The sequence below is a fragment of the Mobula hypostoma genome, chromosome 3, assembly GCF_963921235.1.
Source record: "Mobula hypostoma chromosome 3, sMobHyp1.1, whole genome shotgun sequence".
Taxonomy (NCBI): domain Eukaryota; kingdom Metazoa; phylum Chordata; class Chondrichthyes; order Myliobatiformes; family Myliobatidae; genus Mobula; species Mobula hypostoma.
The window spans coordinates 178,084,220-178,109,630 of NC_086099.1; the positions used below are offsets into that span (position 1 = coordinate 178,084,220).

A 25,411-nucleotide genomic window follows, 5' to 3' on the forward strand; every position below is an offset into this window, starting at 1 on the left:
ACTTTTATCTTTTAGAAGTTGCATTTCAATTGGATAAGATAACAGTAGATCATACTTAGTTTTAATTTCAACACGTCTTTTATATAAAACAGGATCTGGAGCCAAAGCATATTTTTGGTCGAATTGTTTCAACTGATTGGCTAATTCAATTCTCTCCTTATTAGATTTTTTCTTAACACTTCTGGTCAAAGAAATAATTTGACCTCTAATATAAGCCTTAAAAGCATCCCATAAAATAAGACTAGAAGTCTCTTCCAGCATATTCTCTTGAAAAAAAAAGAATAATTTGTCTCTCCAAAAATTTTTTAAAATCTTTATCTGATAACAAAGTTGGATTAAAACACCAGTATCTGTTTATCGGGGAGATACCCAGAAGATTTAAAGATAAAATCACAGGAGCATGATCTGAAACAGCAATTTCTTTATATTCACAGAATCGAATTAATGGAATCAATTGGCTATCAACAAAAAAAGTAATCAATCCTGGAATACATATGATGAACATGAGAAAAAAGTGAGTACTCTTTATCTGTTGGATGCAAAAAAACGCCAAACATCAACAATATCACATTTCATTAGAAAAGATTGGATAAAGGAGGCAGATCTACTACAAGTCAATCGTTTAGAAGTAGAATGATCTAAAGCAGGATCCAAACAACAGTTGAAGTTTCCTCCTAAAACTAAAGAATATAAACTTAAATCTGGTAAAAGCGAAAAAAAAGTTCAAAAAAGCCTGGATCATCTATATTCGGGGCATACAAATTAACAAAAATTATTAATTTATTATCTAATTTCCCTGAGACTATAACAAAACACCCATTGGTATCAGATACTACATTATGTTGAACGAAAGAAACAGAATTGTCTAAAAGAATTGAAACTCCTCTTGCCTTAGCCTGAAAGGAGGAATGGAAAGAGAAATCCGTCCAACGGCTGAAAGGACATTTCTTGTAAAAAAAAATTGAGACATTCAAGCTTTTAACATAATTAAATATTTTATTACTTTTCACAGGATGGTTTAATCCTTTTACATTAAAATCAAGTAAATTAAAAATATGGTCCATTTTAAATATTGCTTAAAGGAGATGTTTGAATAAAAACCGCTGGAATATATATTAAATCCAAACAATGAGCTTTAAGAAAAAGTAGCCAAGCAACAAATGAAGCTAAGAGACCCAAATAGCTGATAGAAAAAAAGAAAACCACCCCCACTCCCCGCCCAAAGAGAGAAAATTGACCAAAGGGCAGGCAACAGCTAAACCTACCATTTCCTCCCAAAACAATCTACTGGCTGAGCTCCAAAAAAAATTTTCAAAGCAAAACTGCATTCCAACAAGACACAACAAAAAAAAGAACAAAATTAAACATATTTTTAAAAACTTCATATAAATTATAGTATAAAATATTAGAAAGAAATATGAAAGTTCAAAACATATTAACTTAGAAAGTATTAACTCAAAGAAAACTTACTAATATTAAATCCTTAATCTTCTAAGTAAGGAAATAAAAGTACAAAATAATTAGATACGAAGGTATACCAAAAGTGAAAAAAAAACAATTGTTCATAAAAGAAAGTAATGAACAGTTAGATTGCTGATTCTAAAAATAGGATCCATCAGGGAAATGCAACATAAGTTCGTGTAAACAGTTACTGAACAGTTAAACTTCTGAAATTGATTCGGCACTCAAGAAATCCCGCACTTCTTGAGGCAAACGAAACCATCTCTGAGAGCCATTTTTCAAAATAATTCTAAGACGAGTGGGGTAATAACGAGAGGGTTTGAAACCGTTATTATACAGCTCAGACATGACATTTTTAAACGAAGTGTTCATTCAACATCTCAGGTGAAAAATCTCACACAATTCTGAACTTCTGGTCTTCATACTCAATCATACCTTTCCAACGAGATTCATGAATTAGAAGTTCCTTTGTTTGAAAGTTGTGAAGACAAATTATCACTGAATGGGGTCATACTCCTGGAGGAGGTCTTAGTACAGGCAATCTGTGAGCTCAGTCTATATTAGGTGGAGATTTTAAAATATTCAGAAATAAATTAGCCAAAAGGTATGCAAAAAATTCCGAAGGCTGATTGCCTTCCAATGACTCTTTAAAACCCCAGAATACGTAGATTATTTCTTCTGTTTCTATTTTCTAAGTCGATCATCTTCTGTCTTAATGCTTCATGAACATTTAACTGTTTATCACAGGTCTGTTCCAGGTCGTCAATCTTCGCGTCAAACATCGTCAAAGTGTCTTCGTTCTCTTTTATCTGTTTATCATGTTCGCTTAAAGATTTTTGAATAGAATCCAATTTTTCATCCATCCATTTAAATTCAGCGCTGAGTTGCTGGAACTCCTCCGAAAGTTCATTTTTATGCTTCCGAAGTGTCACCATAATAGATTCCAAAGTTACAGGAGGGTCCTCTTCGTTTTTAGTAGCTTTCGCATGATTCATCATAAAGCAATATTGTGTTTAAAAGTAAGTTTTCAAAACAAGTTGGAAGCAGTAAATTAAAAAGAGTAGGAGCACCTATAAAAGTGCTGCTACTCCAACAACAGCCAGAGGTATCTGTCGGACTATTTTCTAAATGGGGAGAAAATCCAAAAATCTGAGATGCAAAGGAACTTGGGAGTCCTTGTGCAGAGCACTCTAAAGGTTAACTTGTAGGTCAAGTCAGTGGTGAAGAAGGCAAATGCCATGATAGCATTCATTTTAAGAAGTCTAGAATACAAGAGCAAGGATGTGATGCTGAGGCTTTATAAAGTACTGGTGAGGCTTCACCTTGAGTATTGTGAACAGTTTTGGGCCCCTTCATCTTAGAAAAGATGTGCTGGCATTGGAGAGGGTCCAGAGGAGGTTCACAAGGACGATTCCAGAAATGAAGGGGTTATCATACGAGGAATGTTTAATGGCTCTGGGTCTGTACTCGCTGGAATTCAGACGGATGAGGGGGGAGCTCATTGAAAACTTTTGAATGTTGAAAGCCCTAGGCAGAGTAGATGTGGAAAAGATGTTTTCCATGCTGGGAGAGTCTAGGACAAGAGGGCACAGCCTCGGGATAAAGGGGCACCCTTTCGAAACAGAGAGGCAGAGACATTTCTTTTGCCAAAGGGTGATGAATTTGACGAATCTGTTGCCACATGCAGCTGTGGAGGCCAGGTTATTGGGTGTATTTAAGGCAGAGATTGATAGGTTCTTGATTGGACATGGCATCAAAGGTTATGGGGAGAAAGCCGGGAACTGGGGTTAAGGAGGAGAAAATAAAGGATCAGCCACAATTGAACGGCAGAGCTGACTCGATCGGTCAGATAGCCTAATTTTGCTCCTATGTCTTATGATCTTATGGTCTAACTGCCTAAATAACTTGGAGACTTTCCCAATGAAGTACTTTTTATGACACAGCACATTCTTTGAGCATTTCTAAGCTCCTCACCAAAATGGTTCACTTTGAAATGCTCCCCTATCAAAGTACAGCTAAAGCTGATGTACTTCTAGAATTTTATTTGATTTATGTATTAGCCTTGACTTATTAATCTACATTTTTTCAGAAACTGTTTTGCTTAACAAGTGGTCCATGAAAATTTCCAATATCTGTTTGGAGTTCCGGAAAGGTTTGAGGCAACTGGCTTTCTAGATTTATCCCTGATAAGGTGGTTATAGCAATCTGTAACACTTACTTACTTTAATGAACATACTTCATGTCTTGCTTCCCAATGGAACTTTCTTGAAACACTGAGCAGTCATAATGATTTCACAGCTTCTTAAATATATTTTAGTTAAATGGCCTCACCTATTTCAAGTAGCATTGTTAGGCATGCTTCCAGAATTGAGAAGTTGAGGAATCATTGGGTGTTATAGGTATAAAACATATTTCCACTTGAAATAACAAATTAACAAATTAAATCATTGAAATATTTCATAAAGCGTTTATGGAATTTGGGATGATTATTTTTTTAATTTACATTTTTGAAATTTATGAAGAGCAGTGGATTAACCATCAGTCAATGGAAATTACATTATCATCAGATAATTTTTATTAATAGCTAAGTCTTACCTTCAGGGAATACAGCAAATACAATTAGTTGCTTAGTAAAGCCAGTTTCCTGTCATGTAAACATAGTAGAATAAAAAAATGTTAAGAAGATTCAATCAAACCATTTATCAATATTATTTCAACCCTATGAAAAGTTTATTACAATCAGCAAAATAAAGTTGTTTTATCAATTACTGTATCACAGAAAAAAACACACAAAAACAAATTACAACATGTACTTTAAGTATATTAAGGAAATGTCTGAGATGCAAAAAACTGCAGATGCTGGGATAGAAACTGAAATGAATTTGCTGGAAGAGCCCAGTGAGTCAATAAGTGTCTGTGGAGACAAACAGCTTGAGCTGAACTACTGCATCAGGACTTGGAAGAGTCTATTCATAGCAGGGATTGGTTGGATCAGTGTTCTAAACCGTGCTGTGGCAGGGACACAACAGCAAATGGCGATTATGTCCTTGCCTCCATAGATACTACTTGACCCACTGAGATCCTCCAGCACACTGTTTTCAGAAAATATTTGATTGCTCTACTTCACAAAAAAAACACTTAAATGTTATGAATCTACGGTTGCATTTGCTAATAAAACTTACAATCATTGGAATCAAGGGATTCTCTACTAGAATTGTAGCTATTACTAGCAAGTCATTACGCAGCTGGCGGTCAGAATGACGATATCCATTTATCATTTTGTTCAGAAAGGCTTCTTTTAATGCACTAAATGTGAAAAATGAAATAAATTAATGTTGGAAGATCAAAAAGACAGCAAATGTTGAAAATCTGAAATAAAAAACAGACACTGTTGGAAACACTCGAAGGCAGGCTGGAAAAAAGCCTCTGACATGAAAAGTTATCCCTGTTTCTATTTCCACAGATGCTGCCTGACCTGCTGAGTGTTTCCAGCACTTTTTCTACACTACCATGAGAGCAAGTATTCTGCTAACCCTGGCATTGCCAGCAATTGCCCTCATATTCCACTGTTCTTTCCAGATTTGTGGTAGGTGGTAAGTTCCAACCACAATGTTATCACCCAGTGCAATGTAGGAGTCAGCAAACTTGTACTGATAACCAGTGAGACTAACATGCAGACCCACCAGCTGTCAAAGTTGTCATTGAGTTTGAATGACTGTGTGATAACTATGATATTCAAAAAAACATATTTAGAAATACTAGTATAATTAAAAATCACGATTTTCTTTAATTAAAAGCCCCATAAAACAATTCCATAAATTTAGAAACAAATAAATATGTCTTAAAACATAATCTAGTGCACACTCAACAAGGAGATTTCCTAGCCTGAAAGTGGCATAGTCAGCAGAAATATGTACTGTCCCAGTGGACTCCAAAACACATCACCTGTGCAGCACAAGACAGTTTGTGGAAGATTTCACTGTTAGCTTAAGCCCATATCAACAATGGAGCCCATATCAGCATGGTACAGAGAAACTTAATTAAATATGTAAGACGTGTTGATGCCTCCTGGAAGATTTTCTACAATATTAATAAAATTGTAAAAGTGATCTATAGTAAGTATAGGGCACAGCTTTATGGGGCTTGGAAGTAGGTACAGAGGAGATGTCAGAGGTAAGTTTTTTACGCAGAGAGTGGTGAGTGCATGGATTGGGCTGACGGCAATGGTGGTGGAGGTGGATACGATAGGGTCTTTTAAGAAACTCCTGGATAAGCACATGGAGCTTAGAAAAATTGAGGGCTATGGGTAACCTAGGTAAATTCTAAAGTAAGTACACGTTAGCACAGCATTGTTGGCCAAAGGGCTGGTATTGTGCTTTTTCTATGGTTAGGTTTTCTATGTTTTCTATAACATTCCTGGTCTTACTACATGGTGCATGTACAAGGATTAGTATAGACAGATACTTGATGGTCAACATGGGTGTGGAGGTTTGAAGGGCCTATTTCTGTGCCGTGTGGCTATGATCCTGCTGTATAGTCTTTAAGTCAAAGAATAACGCTGCACTTTAGTAACCATTATTATTTTAATATATATTGATTTTACTTTACTTTACTGTAACCTGCTAAATGTTCCTATAATATAAAAATGATAGAATTTATTACCTTGAACTTTTATATCGTTTGGCTTTCAAATTTGCAAACGTTTTCTGTAGTCTGTATTGATGTTGAAGTTATGCTTGATTTCATGTAACTACTAAAGGCATCCCAAATACATGGAAATAATGCAGTTTTCAAATAAACGTTATTTCAGTCATTGCTATGAACTAGTATTTAAATTTCTATTTAAATTTCTGGTAAACACTCACTGGATACACTCAAAATCTCTCAGCTGATTAACAAGTTCTGTTTTCCAAGTCTTTTCGAGCAATGTCCACAAGATATCAGATGACAGAAACAGAAGTTGTCCAGATGGATCGGGATCATTCATACAACGGCAGATTTTGTTTGCTGCTTGTGCATTTAACATCAGATTACAGTTCATCACTGGAATCGGAAAGAGAAGTCAAATGATATTGTAAATAAAATATAACAATGGATAGTCACAATATGTCATGCTCTTATTCCTTTAAAACCAATATCTGTATCATCCATCTTTTGCAAAAACAGATATAAGTAACAAGGTTGTTATTTTCATGAAACACCCGATTCTGAAATTATACATTGTCCAAGATGAAAAATTTAATTTTGAACATTGTAAAATGATATTATTTCATGTATGTAAACATAGAAAAACCTAAAGCACAATGCAGGCCCTTCGGCCCACAAAGTTATGCCGAACATGTCCCTCCCTTAGAAATTACCTAGGGTTACCCATAGTCCTCTATTTTTCTAAGCTCCATGTACCTATCCAAAAGTCTCTTAAAAGCCCCTAACATATCTGCCTCCGCCGGCAACCCATTCCACGCACTCACCACTCTCCGCGTAAAAAACTTACCCCTGATATCTCCTCTGAACCTACTCCCAAGCACCTTAAACCTGTACCCTCTTGTGGCAGCCATTTCAGCCTTGGGGAAAAAGCCTCTAACTATCCACACGATCAGTGCCTCTCATCATCTTATACACCTCTATCAGGTCACCTCTCATCCTCCACTCACAACACGCTGGAGGAACTCAGCAGGTAGGGCAGCATCCGTGGAAAAGATTGCTCGATGTTTCGGGATGGAACCCTTCATCATCCTCCGTCACTCCAAGGAGAAAAGGCCGAGTTCACTCAACCTGTCTTCATAAGGCATGCTCCCCAATCCAGGCAACGTCATTGTAAATCTCCTCTGCACCCTTTCTATGGTTTCTATATCCTTCCTGTAGTGAGGTGACCAGAACTGAGCACAGTACTCCAAGTGGGGTCTGACCAGGGTCCTATATAGCTGCAGCATTACCTCTCGGCTCCTAAATTCAATTCCCCAGTTGATGAAGGCCAATACACCATATGCCTTCTTAACCATAGAGTCAACCTGCGCAGCTGCTTTGAGCGTCCTATGGACTCACACCCCAAGATCCCGCTGATCCTTCACACTGCCAAGAACCTTACCATTAATACTATATTCTGCCATCATATTTGACCTACCAAAATGAACCACTTCATTTCAACTTATCTGGGTTGAACTCCATCTGCCACTTCTCAGCCCAGTTTTGCATCCTATCAATGTCCCGCTGTAACCTCTGACAGCCCTCCACACTATCCACAACACCCCCAACCTTTGTGTCATCAGCAAACTTACTAACCCGTCCCTCCACTTCCTCATTCAAGTCATTTATAAAAATCACGAAGAGTAAGGGTCCTAGAACAGAACCCTGATGTATGTACATTGATATAGATATTCCCCATTACGTTGATCAAGTTGTGATAATATGTCAGATACAAGAAATGAGACTAGTTTCTATATAGCTATATTTTATATTGTATCTGATATTTAATTCTGCCATAAGTATTTTCCTACAATGAATAGATCTACAGGTCTTATACAGATATAATCACAGTTCAAGAAATTTGGGAAAGGAACAAAGATTAAATATTGTAAAATGAATTGCATGTTAAAGAACACATAGCTGATACATCAAAGAAGATTTACAGAATATATATGATATATACCAGTACCCTGCTTAGCATCCATTGCAAGTAGTTTTATTATAGTACTCTTGGTGTTGTGAAAGACAAATTTTTACTGAAAGATGCTAGAAGAAAAGAAGATTCAACAAAACTCTCCGGCTTAGTTTACCAGCTTGCCAAATAAATGCAGACAACTTGTCAATTGAAGACATACTGTTCACGTTCACTTGGGGAATGAAAGCCCAGAGAGAATTATTATTATCATCATAAAAATATAAAAACATTTTTACTCAGCTCAAGCTGGTAAAACCTGAGGCATGGGCATAGCCAAGCCACCTTACTTCTCAATTGCTAGGAACTTCTGCGCTATTCTAATGATGTTAGAATTGTGGCTTTCTAAAGATTTACATAGATATTACTGTGTCGCCCTAATTCTTTAATGATATTGTGTAGTGCCTTTGTGATGATATCAGTTGCAGAAATTACTATTGAGATAATGTATACACTGTTCATGTTCAAAAGCTATTTAATTTCCTCTTTTTTTTCTGGTGTTTTTCACTTACTGATTTCTGTAACTTGTGTGTGTTTGGAATGGCTGTATCTATTAAGCAAGTTGCTTGTTTATCCTGTATTATTATATCCAGATGGTTATTATGGATTGTCCTATCTGTAATAATAGATCAGTTGTAATATAATTTGTGGGATTTTGATTCTAAAACTGGATCTGTCTTGTATTTATAGTAAGGTCTGATATATTTTATGTTTGTATTTTAAAGCAAGATTTTGATGAATGATGTTGGCCACTTGATAACTGCTACAGGATCCTATTACGTGTTGCATTGTTTCTGGTTTTTCTTGGCATTTTCTACATTTATCATCTTTAATTTGTTGGTCTTTTATTATGCACTTTTCATCATTTTTTGTGCTAATCACCTAGTCCTGAATTGCTACAAAGAACCCTTCTGTTTCTCGGAAGAGGTGCCCAACTCTGAGCCAGGCGTTTGACGCTTCCTTTTCAACATGAGCAGGTCGTGGGGATGTCTTCCATGGAGGGTCATTGTTCTTCCATTGGTTGACTTTTTCTTCAGTACTGGTAATTCCTTCTTATTATTATTATTATTGAGATACAGCACAGAATAGGCCTTTCCAGCCCTTCAAGCCATGCCTCCCAGCAAGCCCCAATTTAACCCTAGCCTAATCATGGGACAATTTGCAAAGATCAATTAACCTACAAACTGGTACATCTTTTGAATGTTGGAGAATCTTGATCAACCAATGGTATCAAATACAGTATATAATGACAACACACACAAAATGATGGAGGAGCTCAGCAGGTCAGGCAGCATCTATAGAGGAAAATAAACAGACTATGTTTCAGGCCGAGACTCTCCTTCAGGACCAGGACCAAGTAAGTATAGTAACTCCCTTCAATACTTACTAAATTAGCATTTTTCGTCCTGTAAATGCATCCTGGTTGTTAGGTGAAAACAATTTTAATAGTTTAGTAAATACCTACCAGATGAGGAAGAAAGACATTGCAAGGTCTTGATTATCGTTAACTTCACTTCCATTTGGTTTCCAACTAGAGTGAGACCCATGACCAAAGTTTCTACCACTCCACTTTCTTCAATCATTTGCATATTGTAGGTCTTACTAGTTGGAAGGAATCCTTGAAAAATATAAAGTACCAAAAATCTTCTTATAAAAAATATTTATGCATCCAATTAAGATTGTGCAGAGCAAGGACATTGTAAATGGGGAAGACAATAACTAAGTACACCAGGACTAAGATACTTGAACAAATGTGTTACCTTCAACTTCCTTTCTGGGTGACTCTGTGCAAAACAAATTCATGATGGAATTGCAGATTTGCAGTCGGATCTCCCTATTAGGTACCCTTAGTAGATATCCTATCAGAAAGATAGTGAGAACCACTGTTAAGAAATTAATCTATACTTTAATTCTAAGTTATTCTCTTACCTCAAAGGACTGTGCTTAATTTCCATTGGTGGCTGTTTTGATGGATATACTTTGGTTATACAGTTGGGATACATCAGGACCAGTACATTTTGGCCCAATTAACCAAAGTTACGTAGAAATAGTTTAAAAAATGTTTAAAAAGTATTAAAAAAGACAAACTATCATTTAACTGAGTAACAAATTATGTATTTAAATAAAATACAGAACAAATTAGAACACTACCAATATTAAACAGTACTATAAAATAATATTAGTTCCTAATAGCTATCGAAGTGTGCAACCGTGCTTTTTGATAACGAACAAAATTAGTGCAGACACCTAGTGCAAATAATGGAGTCCCTTCATACAATGATTTTGACAACTGCATCCTCTAAATATTCATTTTCATTGTAACATTCAAGATAAATGTTACAATATCAATACTTCCAAATTCTTCATAGTTGTTACCTTATTGATGTAGTGAAATTGTTTAATTTTCCTCCTGGCTGTTTCTGGCATCTCCAAGCCTGAATGCTTGAAACCACAGTGAGCAGAACCGTTATGAATTGCCTTACAGCTTATTTCATGCCATCTATCAGTGACAAAAATTCACTGCTTTTTGAACACAAAAACATGCAACAGACGCTATTTAAAAACTGCTTGCACTAAGCACGCGTGTGGTGTCAAACAGCCACACAAGTGCACATGAGTGATGCTAGTTAGAAAATGTGTGGCAAGTCTCCTGTCCCAATTAAGCAGCATAGTGTCTGAAATAAATGAAGGGAATCTCATCGATTTTGTTTTCGATTAGCATTTGTTCTTCCAGAGTTGACCCAAATAAGTGGATGTCTGATTAACCAGTGACCCAATTAATCAAAATCCACTGTACTTAGTTTCCATACTTATTAAATATTAAGAAAGATTCAAATTTAAAATGAACATGAACCAAAGAATAATATGTACATGGAGACTAAATGGATCAAAAGTCTTCACCTCTCCAAAACTGCTACTTTTACCAAGCTCAGGTACTAACCATGGCAGAGATGAGCAATAATAGCAAATTAGCAAATGTCAACTATATCCACTAAAGTGGCCATATATTCTCATCCTACTTTAATCCCAATAGATGAAACACAAACAGTTAGCATGCTGGTACTGTGAGTAATTAAGAAGGCTAATGGAATGTTGGCCGTTACTGCAAAAGATATTGAGTATACAAGTAGGGAAATTATAATGCAACTTCAGAGTCAGCTGGTGAGATATAACCTGGAATACTGCATGCAGTTTAGAAACATAGAAACATAGAAACATAGAAAATAGGTGCAGGAGTAGGCCATTCGGCCCTTCGAGCCTGCACCACCATTTATTATGATCATGGCTGATCATCCAACTCAGAACCCTGCACCAGCCTTCCCTCCATACCCCCTGATCCCCGTAGCCACAAGGGCCATATCTAACTCCCTCTTAAATATAGCCAATGAACTGGCCTCAACTGTTTCTTGTGGCAGAGAATTCCACAGATTCACCAGTCTCTGTGTGAAGAAGTTTTTCCTAATCTCAGTCCTAAAAGGCTTCCCCCTTATCCGCAAACTATGACCCCTCGTTCTGGACTTCCCCAACATCGGGAACAATCTTCCTGCATCTAGCCTGTCCAATCCCTTTAGGATTTTATACGTTTCAATCAGATCCCCCTCAATCTTCTAAATTCCAACGAGTACAAGCCCAGTTCATCCAGTCTTTCTTCATATGAAAGTCCTGCCATCCCAGGAATCAATCTGGTAAACCTTCTTTGTACTCCCTCTATGGCAAGGATGTCTTTCCTCAAATTAGGGGACCAAAACTGCACACAATACTCCAGGTGTGGTCTCACCAAGGTCTTGTACAACTGCAGTAGTACCTCCCTGCTCCTGTACTCGAATCCTCTCGCTATAAATGCCAGCATACCATTCGCCTTTTTCACCGCCTGCTGTACCTGCATGCCCACTTTCAATGACTGGTGTATAATGACACCCAGGTCTCGTTGCACCTTCCCTTTTCCTGATCGGCCACCATTCAGATAATAATCTGTTTTCCTATTTTTGCCACCAAAGTGGATAACTTCACATTTATCCACATTAAATTGCATCTGCCATGAATTTGCCCACTCACCCAACCTATCCAAGTCACCCTGCATCCTCTTAGCATCCTCCTCACAGCTAACACTGCTGCCCAGCTTCGTGTCATCCGCAAACTTGGAGGTGCTGCATTTAATTCCCTCATCCAAGTCATTAATATATATTGTAAACAACTGGGGTCCCAACACTGAGCCTTGCGGTACCCCACTAGTCACTGCCTGCCATTCTGAAAAGGTCCCGTTTATTCCCACTCTTTGCTTCCTGTCTGCTAACCAATTCTCTATCCACATCAATACCTTACCCCCAATACCGTGTGCTTTAAGTTTGCACACTAATCTCCTGTGTGGGACCTTGTCAAAAGCCTTTTGAAAATCCAAATATACCACATTCACTGGTTCTCCCCTATCCACTCTACTACTTACATCCTCAAAAAATTCTATGAGATTCGTCAGACATGATTTTCCTTTCACAAATCCATGCTGACTTTGTCCGATCATTTCACCGCTTTCCAAATGTGCTGTTATCACATCTTTGATAACTGACTGCAGCAGTTTCCCCACCACCGACGTTAGGCTAACTGGTCTATAATTCCCCGGTTTCTCTCTCCCTCCTTTTTGAAAAAGTGGGGTTACATTAACCACCCTCCAATCCTCAGGAACTAGTCCAGAATCTAACGAGTTTTGAAAAATTATCACTAATGCATCCACTATTTCTTGGGCTACTTCCTTAAGCACACTGGGATGCAGACCATCTGGCCCTGGGGATTTATCTGCCTTTAATCCCTTCAATTTACCTAACACCACTTCCCTACTAACATGTATTTCGCTCACTTCCTCCATCTCACTGGACCCTCTGTCCCCTACTATTTCTGGAAGATTATTTATGTCCTCCTTAGTGAAGACAGAACCAAAGTAACTATTCAATTGGTCTACCATGTCCTTGCTCCCCATAATCAATTCACCTGTTTCTGTCTGTAGGGGACCTACATTTGTCTCAAAATGTAGACTACGTTTAGTCTCCATATTGCAGAATAAATACATTTGTACTGGGAACAGTGGTAATTAGGTTGATTCCTGGGATGAAGTGCTTGACAAAGCAATTTAGGGATTATACCAATTTAAGTTAGTATAATAAGAGATGATCTTATTGAGATTTGGAGATTGATAGGATAGATACTGAAGGGAAATTTTCCTGAGTGGGAGTTTCAAGAAAAAGGGAGCATAGTTTCATTCATAAGGTCATCTATTTAAGTCAGAGATGAGGAAGAATTTCTTTGAGAATTGTGTCTTTGTACTGCTCTACTCCACAGTGAATTGAATATGTCCAGGAGGAGTCTGACTGGTATTTGAACAATGGAGATAAAGGGTATAGGAAGGAGTTCAGACATGATGTTGAACCCAAGACTGGATCAATCATAACTCATTGAATGGCAGAGTTGGCTCTAGGGGCAGATTGAATTGAGGGGATAATAAATCAGCCATGATAGAATAACAGAACAGATTCAGTGGGCTGAACAACCTAAGTCTGCTCCTATGTCTTATAGTCTTATGGACTGTTCTTTCGGCCAGTTCTTATGTTTTACTGTTTTCAAAAGTTTCTCTTCATCCACTTTTAAAGCAGTACTTTAAGACACATTTCAGTGTAAAGATGACCTTTCAGCAAAAAGTGTAAAACTGACCATCATCTGGGAGAACAGAGAAATTAAATTCTAAGTAAAAGTCAAATAATTACAGCAGTATGTGAAATTTATTCCATTCTGCAAGTAGTGCATCAAATTGTATAGAAGATGGAAACAATGTGAGTGAGATTGGAGAAGTTGATGGGATTAAATGAATAAAAGTGGCAGGAATGGAGGACAAACAGTTGAACAACATATTTCTTTGCTCCAAGTAATTAAATAGCACACTTCTGAAATAAACAGTATTACATAACAGAAAATAGATTTACCATGCTTTGAAATGCAATTATTGCCAGTTCCAGGTTATGTTGTGTCATGTTAAGATCAGCAATTCACTTTCTTGTGGGTGATACTCTTGTAAATCTGATGCACTATATTACATTATTCATTCCCAAGACTGCTAGATTTTGACAGAGCCAAACAGTGACTCCACATGTCCTTCAGGGATGTGGGTGAAGCCTACCTGGCAGTACCACCGCCTTACCATTTTGATCCACTGTCCCTCTTCCCCAGACAACTCAATCTACCAATCTACCTTGAGGACCTGTTTCTCCTTCCTGTTTCCAATGATTTCTGAGGAAGGACCCAATCTACCAAGATCACAATCACTGCCCCAGATGACAATCAGAACCTTCTTCATGCTCCCATTCCTGCCTGCACTAGATCTCAGTTACTTTCATCTCCAAAATTGTGCGGCAACAAATTAGTAGCACTCAATCATTTGCATGTCATTGCAATGGCTATCTGGCATGTTCAAGCATTTTTAGGTTATTGTAATAGACCCCATCTCATTTTTATTGCATCTTAAATCAATGCATTGAAAATCCAAATGTATTTTTAAGAAGAAATGATAATGCCTGCAAATTTCAACTGATCAGTCTACACTCAAGATGAGAAAAATACAATGATAAGAAACGTAACAGGATAAAAATTAATTTCTGTTAGAACTGATATTTATTTAGAGGATCAATACGTACTCATGAATGTGCTTATGTGCATAAATACATTTTCTCTACAGTCAGGTCTTGCTTCTTTTAGTAATATATAATTGTAGTAACTTACCCATTTGTGAAATAGACTCAGACACAACCTGGGCAAAGTTAGATTCATCAGTTGATTTCTCCTTGAGAAAAGGTAAGCTGATGGAAAACAAATATAGGAACTTCAAGTAACAATGTTTTAAGCTTTAAACTAAAATATTGTAAACATCAGTTATTGTACTTAATTTATCATTTTTACCCTTAAAATCTATGACAAAGATGTGTTTTTCTTATAAATTGTCAATCTCAATTGTCAATTTTTCCATTTGTGAGCACCTACAGGCAGCCAAGGCTGTGCTGGTGCTGTAGTGACATCCACACCAGACTTCAGAGCGTGAGGTCCCCGGTTCAAATCGAGCTGGCTCTTTGCACAAGTTCTACTCCTGCTGGGTTAGGTGTTGAACTAGCAACTCTGCCTCATAAAACAGACAAGTGCTGAAGAAATGGCAAGGTTGCCGCCCAATGCACCAAATTGGCATGAGGAGGAACATGCATCTAAAATTAATTTAAAGTACGATTAATGCAGGATTAGTCTAAATAGGTGGTCAACGATCAGTGTGAACTCAGTGGGCTGAGCTGTTTCTATGCTACAGTTCTCTATCAATCTATGAATAACACTAATACAGGTTATCATGCTGTAACCAAACTATTTGGCCACCATGTGGCAATATGCTCTTGAAAAACTGAAGATCTGTTGTAGAGAAGGGAAAAACGGAAGAAGATGGAAATGCTCAGCAGGTCAAAGACCTTTCATTGGCACCAGGAGAGTAATTTTTTTAAAAACTGAACTGCAGAAAGAGTGGAGGCAGCTTAGGTAGGAAAAAGAGAATATCTTTGATAAGGTCAGGCCAGCGTTGTCCGGGTTTATGACATGCTCTGCTCAAGAGATTAGCGAGAGCAAGTTGAGAGAAAGAAAAGAAACAGGGATCTGATAATGCTGTGAAAAGTAGGTCACAGCACCTGATGAAAAGAAGGTTTCAATACAATGGTGCAGAAAGTCACTGAATAGGTCAGAATAGGCCGGGATGGCAGCACTTGGTTGTCTTTTTGAACTGAACAGAGGTGTTCTGCAAAGTGGTCATTCAATCTACACTTGATTTCTATAATGAAGCAGAGACCACTTTTTAAGAGCAATAGACGAGTTTGGAAGAAATGATAGAGGTTTGTTGCTTTATCTAAAATAACCCTTCTGGTTACTGGATTGTGGGAAGGGGTTAGATGTTGCATTTTCTCCAGCAGCATCAGAAAATACAAGGAGAAGTGGTGTGTTGATGGCAATGAAAGAGCAGACCAAGGAATTATGAAGTGAAGGGTCCATTTGGTAAGATGAAAAGGGAAGGAGGGAAGGAAAAGGTACGTATAGTGGCACAGTCTCATTAAAGCTGGTGGAAAATTTTAAGAATAACCTATTGAATGTGGAGACTGGTGAGAGGAGATAAAAATCAGGATATCAAATCCTTGCTGTGGCTGGGAGGAAAGGAGGTGAGAACAGATATGTGAAAAATAAATTAAACTCAACCAAGGGCTTTGCCAACTATGATAGAAGCCAGGTCATTGTTAAGGAAAAAAAACATGCCAGAAACACTGGAGTATCAGATTATCAAGGCAACTGTGACAGAGACTAGATCTGTCAGAATGGAACAGATTTTTACAAGCTGTAGGGTGAGAAGAGGTACGATTGAAATAGTTATGGGAGTCTGTGGGCTTGTAATGGACATTGATCAATAACGTAGCCCTTAAGAAACAGAGAAATCCAGAAAGGGAAAGAAAAAGTCAGAGATGGAGCATATGAAAGTTAGGGCAAAGATAACATTTTTGAATACTGTATTACTGCAGGAAGCATGACCAATGTAGATATTGATGGAGTTGAGACAGTGATCCTAAATAGGATTGAAATAAGGACTCATCCATGTATCCCATGAAGAGACAAGCATAGCTTTGACTCCTGGATCCTGCTTTTGAGAACTGTTCCCACCTTGTTTACTTTTCAAGTCAGTAGATCAGGAATATTTTAACCTTTATTACAGAATATAATATTTAATATATTTACTCAATGATCTCCAGCTGAACATTGCCTTTCAGGTGATGCAAATTCAATATTCAAAAGCCTGCCTCTTCATAATTTTGAACTGTATAAATACCTGATGAAATAAGCACTTCATAAAAATTGCCCAACATTTGGTCAATCACATTTGTTGCTCTGCCCAGATACATTGCAAGAATTTTGACAGCACCTAAAAATATTGTCATGACACCTGAAAATATGAGAATCCACATCAATCATTTTAAATGGGCCATTTTTGTTGGTTAATTGTTTAATTACTGTAAAACATGAATTTTTAACACCGGCATTTTTAATAGTTTAATGATGGATCTACTGAGGAAACCTCTATTATGAACAAGTTCTGAGAATACAGACTTTGAATACCTGGAATCTGAACGCAGTTACTTGTATCTGAGGATTTTTTCCAGTTATATGGTAACAATCCATGTTTATATTCTCAATACACACAAAGCAGTCTTCTGAGAGCACTTAATTTAAAAAATCTATTCCAGATTTAAATACCTATTTGAATTTTTTGTTAACGTGAAAAAGTCATAATTGAAATGAAAATCACTTACCCACACAATTCAAGAATTTTACAGATTGGCTCCACATAAGCATCTTGATCTTTTACTTTCTCTGCACAAAGATTAAGAATTTTAAAGACTGGAACCAAGTCTTTAATTGGCTTTATGCACAAATTAAATTAAGGATCAAACTTAATTTTCTTTTGGCAACATGGTGAAAATCACTCAAGTCTACCTAGTTCACCTCCAGTGAATGCTTGTCATGATAAACATTATATGATCTTTTTGAAATTCCAGGTAAACAATCATAGCATTTCTCAGCCTATTTTTAGTGACTACATATACAATCTATAGAATGGCTCCATATAATCCAGTTAATCAATTTCATAATTATTCAGGTATCTGTCCAATTTCTATGTATTTCACATATTTATTGGTTAAGCGGATTTGAATGTTGTCAACAATACCAGCAATTCTTATCCATTTGTTAATTTGACCTCACTTATTAAGATTTGCTCAAATGGGGCCAAGACAGTTTTGCATAAATATTTTTAATTGCTTTATTGTTCAGTGTGACAATAGAGAATAGAGCATGTTAAATCTTCAGGAAGTCAGCTGATTGACAATCCCATTGCTGGGGATAACTGAACCACGAGTCCAGACCAAAGCCAAGCTGAGCCTTAGCCTGGCAGCAGGAGCCATTGTAGATGGTTATGGGAAATCTGCAAGTGATGGATAGAAACACAGCTACGGCCCCTGCCTGAGGTAAGGAAGCCTGGGTTCAGGACCTGCAAAAAAAAAAGTTCTGGGGGAGGATGCAGTGCAGCAATTAGAATGGGCTATAATAGTCTCAATTAATCCCCTTCTCCAGTTAACTCCTCCACAGTTTTGAGTTGAATACATATGAACTTTCAAATAAGGAGAATGTAAAGGTTACTCAGTCCTTTGTGCTTTTCAATATGATCATGACTGATCTTACTGTAACCTCCATGCACCATTGTGACACCTTAACTACTTGTTTACCAGGTAATTTTCTATTTGTGCCTTGGAAATATTTAAAGATGGTGCTTCCTCTGTCTTTTAAGAAAGAAAACTCCAAAGATTCACCTCCCTCAGAAAGGAAAAAGTTTGCTGAGCTGTGTCTCAAATGGGCGATGTCTTATTCTTAAATATTTAGTTTGAGATTCTCTAAGAAAGGATTCTCCATATCCATGCATTCAAGAATCCTCAGGATATAATATGTTTTATTAATATGTTCTCAGCATACATATAGTAGCTATAAAAAATTCACCCCCCCCCAAAATGTTTTCATGTTTTAGTGTTTTACAACATTGAATCATAGTTGATTTAATTTGGCTTTTTTGACACTGATCAACTGAAAAGGCTCTCAAGTCAAAGTGAAAACAAATTTCTACAAGTTGGTCTAAATTTGTTACAATTATTAATCACAAAATAATTGATTGCATAATTATTCACCCCCCCTTCAAGTCAGTATTTAGAAGATGCACCGCTGGCAGCAATTACAGCCTTGAGTCTGTGTGGATAGGGCTCTAACAGCTTTGCATATCTGGACACTGTAATTTTTCCACATTCTTCCTTACAAAACTGCTAAAGCTCTGTCAGATTGCATAGGGATCATGAGTGAACAGCCCTTTTCAAGTCCAGCTAAAATTCTCAATTGGATTGAGGTCTGGACTCTGACTTGTCCACTCCAGGATATTAACTTTGAGGTTTTGAAGTCATTCCTGTGTAGCTTTGGCTTTATGCTTGGGGTCATTGTCTTGCTGGAAAACAAATCTCCTCCCAATTTGCAATTGTCTTGCAGACTACATCAGGTTTTCCTCCAGGATTTCCCTGTATTTTGCTGCATTCATTTTACCCTCTACCTTCACAAGCCTTCCAGGACCTGCTGCAGTGAAGCATCCTTACAGCATGATGCAGTTACCACCATGCTTCATGGTAGGGATAGTGTGTTTCTGCTGATGTGCAGGGTTTGGCTTTCACCAAACATAGTGTTTAGTCTAATGGCCAAAAAGTTCAATTTTGTTTTCATCAAACCATACAACGTTCTTCCAGCTGACTTCAGAGTCTCCCACATGCCTTCTGGCCAAGATTTAGCCAAGATTTCATGAGTTTTTTTTTAAAACAGTGGCTTTCTCTTTGCCACTCTCCCATAAAGCTGTGGCTATTGAAGCACCCAGGCAGCAGATGTTGTATGCCCAGTCTCTCCCATCTCAGCCACTGAAGATTGTAACTCCTCCAGAGTTGTCATGGGTCTCTTGGTGGCCTCCCTCACTAGTCCCCTTCTTCTTCTTCTATTTCCGGCAGTTTAGACGCATCTAGGCGTATTACTGCCCTCTGCAGGATGTATAATTAATTATAATTCTGCTTGCAAATGATGTATGTGCTCATTAAATAGCAATGCCATGGATTGTTTTCCTTCTCAAATTTTGTCATATGGTTTCCAAATAATTGCATTGCCTCAAATTACATTAATTTCATTTGAATCAAAAGGTAAAAGCTTCTTGCTTGAGAATATTCATTATCGCATGCTTAACACTTAAAATTGTTGTTTTCCAAGTCTATCTGCTATTTCCAAGTTTTCCTTTTCTTGAATTAAAACCTGTAGTTGTTTATTGAGATCTTGAAATTCTTCCTCAGTTGATTCCATGTTTTCATTTTATAATCCAACTGTAGATAATTCACTTTGCAACAAATTCCTTTTTCCTTTTGTAACTTTGGAATAAGTTCCTCCATTTTTAATCTGTTTTCCATGTCACTGAATTTTTGACAACAAGCATCTGTTTCAGAAATCGTCTCCTTTAAATGCAGTACCGTTTTGTCCAATAACTTTCCAACTCACAGTTGTTCTTATTGAGTACTTCTATTTGTTGATGGAGTTCTGCACATTTACCCTGGGTTTCAATCATGTTTCTTGTAACATAAAATCTGAGGTTTTTCCTTAAATTTGGGTACATATTTCATAAATTCTTGACCATTTGCGATGACTCCTTTCATTCCCTTGTGTGTGTGTGTATATATATACAACCATTAATTTCCCGCTTCTTCTGCCTGTGAACTGTTTGATCCTCCATTCAGCATATCTTTGACTGTTTCCCACCTAAACCCTGTAATACCAAGATATTTTTCTGCAGACTTGACTATAATTTTAATTTTTCCGGTTCTTTTGTCTGTTTGCGCTGAACAGTTAATTGCATCAACCATAAACAGTACGAAATCCTTCTTACTCATATTTAGTGTGTCCTTATTTATCAAATTACAACCCTCACAGTTCACCGGTTTATTATTCCCTGTATTTGTTTGCTTGATAGCCTTTTTTCCAGCAACTGCTTTCACTGCCTCTACATAACTGATCCCTTGAGTTACTTTTACATATTGTATCTCAGCTTCTTTCTTGCTAATAATGCACCCTGATGAGCTGCACTGTGTTCCTCACCACAATTGCAGCATTTCAGCCTAGCTCCATCCTCACATTTCCCGTATTCATGTACACCAGTGCATCTTCTACATCTTTGTTTCCCTTTGCAGACCGCCACAATATGCCCGAATTTCTGACATTTAAAGCATCTTTTTTAAAAAAATTTTATTTTATTTGGATAAGGAATTCACAATTATCATGTACTTTTTTCACACATATAACCTTTTCCATTTTTTTTATATGTATAAAACTACAATTATTTATACATTCTTAAGTACACATTGAGATGATATAAAAGGAAAATAAATATTTAAATAGATAATTATGTACTGTGGTAAATCTAACCTATTAGGCTAAGTAATGAAATTAGTTGTTAAGAAAAATGGTAATAATAGTTTCCATACAACCCTTCTGGACCATTTCCACTGGTCCAAAATGTTGCATACAAGCCTATATACCAACCATTGTAGGTGTTTATATCCCAATTTGTTCGTGCTTGTTCCTGCCCGCAGACATAATTATCCAATCCCTATGTACTTATTTACTTAATTTTTTCATTTTTTTTTATCCCTTTCCCAAATCTTTCCCTTTACTTGTGTTAATTCTCTATTTTCCAAAAAAAAACAACAAACATTTAGACTAGGGGTGCTTACGTTAGCAATATTACTGTGTTGATGAGAAGAGCAATATAAATCATTAGGAGAGTCATCTAAAGTCTGCTCGCATTGGGGTTATATATTCAATCCATTTATTCCAGATTTGATAAAATGTTTCTTTTTGAGTTCTCAGGGAGTAAGTCAACTTTTCCATTTTAAATATTTCCAAGATAATTTCGTACCAATCTTCTAATGTAGGTGGTATTGGATTTAGCCATTTTCTAGTGATTGATTTCTTACTTGCCACTAAGAGGGCCTGCAGCAACTTTATATCTTCCTTCTGTTCAAGGAACAATACATGCCCCAAATAGAGCGTCTCAAAGTTCAGAGGTATCTGGGACCTAAGTACCTTAACTAATGCTCTATGGATACCTTCCCAAAATAGACTTAATTTAGGGCAATCCCAGAAAATATGAAAATGATTTGCCTCCTTGGAGCCGCACCTTCTCCAACACATCACATTTGTATCTTTATATTTTTCCTGATATGGGGTCTTGAAGTATCTTATAATGTTTTTCCAGCAATGTTCGCTCCAAGTCAAAGAATTAGTCGAAGACCATTGAAAGCTGCAGATTTTCCCCCAAGCCTCCTCTGAAAGTACCAACCCCGCTTCTTTCTCCCACTTCTCTTTAATATACAGTGTATTTACATTTTTAGCATGGGAGAGTGCACTATATAGGCAAGAAACTGATTTACTAGGTATTGAACTGCAAGCCGAATTCAGAATCTTGAAAAATTCTAATTCTACTGTTGATAGGTCTGTATATCTACAACTCTGGTTAACATAGTTTCGTATTTGAAGGTACCTAAAAAAGTCATTATGTTCTAGGCCATGTTTGTCCTGCAGGATTTGGAAACTTTGTAATACTCTTTTATCTATAAATGAGAGGTAGGTTGTAAGACCTTTCTTTATCCATAGCTCAAATCTTTTATCTCCTCTGTTGGGAAGGAATTCGGTATCATATGCACACCATCTAAAGAGTTTTAACATGTTATTAATTCCACATGAATTAACCACCTTCTGCCATACTTTTAATGTAAGATTTATCCAAGCATTATTAAATTTTTCCAACTGGGCCATCAATCCTTTGTCAGCTATTGAGGCCTGAAGAGGAAAACTGTCAACTAATCCAAATTCTATTTCCTTCCATCTAGCCTTATATTCCCTATTACACCAATATAACAGAGGGGTTATCTGTGAGGCATAAAAATAATTTCTCAGGCAAGGAAGAACCATACCTCCTCCTTCCTTCCCTAACTGTAAGGTGTTATATAGAATTCTAGGTTTCCTTCCTTGCCAAATGAAGTGGGAAATCCATTTGTCCCATTCCCTGAATTGATTATCATCCACCTCCACTGGTAAAGTACGGAAAAGATATAATAACCGAGGAAGAATATTCATTTTTATAGTATTTATCCTTGAATTTAAACTTAAAAAGGGGATAAGATTCCATCTATGCATATCTGCTTTTATCTCTGAGATTAATGGCCCATAATTTACCTGTGACAGTGTTGAAAGATCCTTCGGCAGGGTTATTCCTAAATATTTTAATGATTTAGCTTCCCACTTAAGATCGTATGTATCCTGCAATTTTTTGGATGGTGTATAATTTAGGGACATAACCTGCGTTTTCTTTACATTTATTTTATAACCTGATATTTTCCCAAAGTCATCCAACGGTGTAAACAATCCTATAAATGATTTTTCTGGTTCACTCAGATAGACCAAAACATCATCTGCGAATAACGCCACTTTCTGTTCAATCCCTGCCATCTTGATACCTTTTACGATTTCGCTCTGTCTTATTAGTTGGGCAAGTGGTTCAATATATAGCGCAAAAAGGAGAGGAGAAATTGGGCATCCCTGTCTAGTGCCTCTCTCTAAAATGAAGGAGTCAGAGAGGTCCCCATTTATCTTAATTCGGGCTGTAGGGCTGTCATATAGAGTCTGAATTACTTTAATAAACCTTTCTTGAAAGCCGAATCTTCCTAACACTCTGTATAGGAATGCCCAACTAACCGAATCAAAAGCTTTCTCAGCGTCCAATCCTACCACCATTGTCTCTGTCTCGTTCTTATTAACCTGTTCTAATATGTGCAGAGTTCTCCTTATGTTGTCCTGTGTTTGTCTTTGTTGAATAAATCCAGTCTGGTCTAAATGGATTAGGCCAGGTAAAAGCTTTTCCAATCTGCGCGCTAATATAGATGTAAATAGTTTGTAATCTAAATTAAGAACACTAATTGGCCGATAATTGCCACATTCTAGTTTATCTTTACCCTCTTTAGGAATAACTGAAATAATCGCTTCTCTCCAGGAAGGTGGAGTTTCTCCTCTCTGCAAGATCCAATTAAAGGTGTTAAGTAGTAATGGGGCTAACTGTGTCTTCAGGGACTTGTACCACTCTGAGGTAAACCCATCAGAACCCGGGGACTTTCCAGCCTTTAACCTAGAGATGGCCACGTTCAGTTCTTTGACAGTTACTGGTTCTAATAAACTTTCATTTTGTAAATCTGTAAGTTTAGGTAGATCTAAAAAATTCAATACACTGTCTATATAGGGCTCATTGGGGGCCCGGGGTTGGGAGTACAGCTCTCGATAATATGTTTCAAAACTCTCTTGAATTTTCCCTATTGTACTCTCCAAAAGCTTTGTCTTTGGATTCTTTATTTTATGAATTGTATTGTCTGCTTGTTGTTTTCGTAATTTATATGCTAATAATCTAGCTGATTTACCTCCTACTTCATAATTCTTTTGTCTCGGGTAAAGAAAATTTCTTTGAGTTTCCAACGTATAAATATCATCAATTTCACTTTGCAATTTCCTAATTTCCTGTTTTCGATTTGAATTACTTTTGTTGCTATCTACAACTTGAAGTTGTTTTAATTTTCCTTGAAGGTCTGCTAATTTTTGTGCATTGATTTTTTTCATGTGAGTAGTAATGGAAATAATTTTCCCTCTCAGTACAGCTTTCAATGTATCCCATAAAATCACTGGTGATGTTTCTCCCGTGTCATTAAGGTCTAGATATTCTTTGATTTCTCCCCTTAATCTCTCCATTACTTTCGGGTTATTGAGTATATGTGAGTTTAGCCTCCATAGTGTTTTCCTCATTTTTCTTTCCAGGATTAGAGACATAGAGACTGGGCTATGATCCGACAGATCAATTGTTGCAATATTACAGTTTTTTATCCTGAGTCTATCTGTATTAAAGATAAAGAAATAGTCTATCCTTGAATAGGCTGAATGAGGGAAAGAGTAATATGTATAATCTTTACTAGTAGGGTGTAATTCCCTCCAGACATCTATAATTCCCAACTCCTCCATCAATGAATTCACTTTCCGAGTCAGAGGTTTATTCTGAGTAACTATTCTTGAAGAATCTAATATAGGATTTAATCTAATATTAAAATCCCCTCCACAAATTACTACCCCTCGAGAACTGACCATTAGGTCAAAAATGTGTCTATAAAATGATCATTCACTACCTGGAGGAGCATAAACATTCAGCAATGTTATTTCTGTACCTTCTATTCTTCCTGTGATTTTTACAAACCGTCCTTCTTTGTCTCTAGTCTCTGAAATATGTTCATAATTAAGAGTACTTGATATTAAAATAGCTACCCCTCTTTTGTGACTCAATTTATATGATGAATAAAATACATGCTTAAAGCCCATTCTTTTTAATTTTCCATGTTCAGATTGGCTCATATGTGTTTCCTGGAGGAAAGCTATTTGTGCCCTCTCTTTTTTCAATTTAGACATAATCTTATTTCTTTTAATTGGATTCAAAACCCCATTAACATTATAGGAAATTATTTTTACCAATTCAGTTTGCATTTTTCTCTAGTACAAAAAAAGCACTCTCCTTTTCTAACCAAACAGTAA

The 25,411-nt window shown here is 36.9% G+C and overlaps 1 protein-coding gene across 1 annotated transcript in view; it reads right to left on the reverse strand.

The window, feature by feature from the left end:
* The window catches only part of LOC134343761 (cilia- and flagella-associated protein 69-like), a 182,941-nt gene that overhangs the window by 97,337 nt on the left and 60,193 nt on the right, over positions 1-25,411 (reverse strand). The window contains exons 4-10 of the mRNA XM_063042501.1: positions 17,482-17,591; positions 14,882-14,958; positions 9,880-9,978; positions 9,585-9,737; positions 6,327-6,504; positions 4,644-4,767; positions 4,057-4,105 (exon numbers count right to left, since the gene is read on the reverse strand). Of these exons, the coding sequence (XP_062898571.1) occupies positions 4,057-4,105; positions 4,644-4,767; positions 6,327-6,504; positions 9,585-9,737; positions 9,880-9,978; positions 14,882-14,958; positions 17,482-17,591 (790 nt within the window). The remainder of the gene's footprint in view (positions 1-4,056; positions 4,106-4,643; positions 4,768-6,326; positions 6,505-9,584; positions 9,738-9,879; positions 9,979-14,881; positions 14,959-17,481; positions 17,592-25,411) is intronic.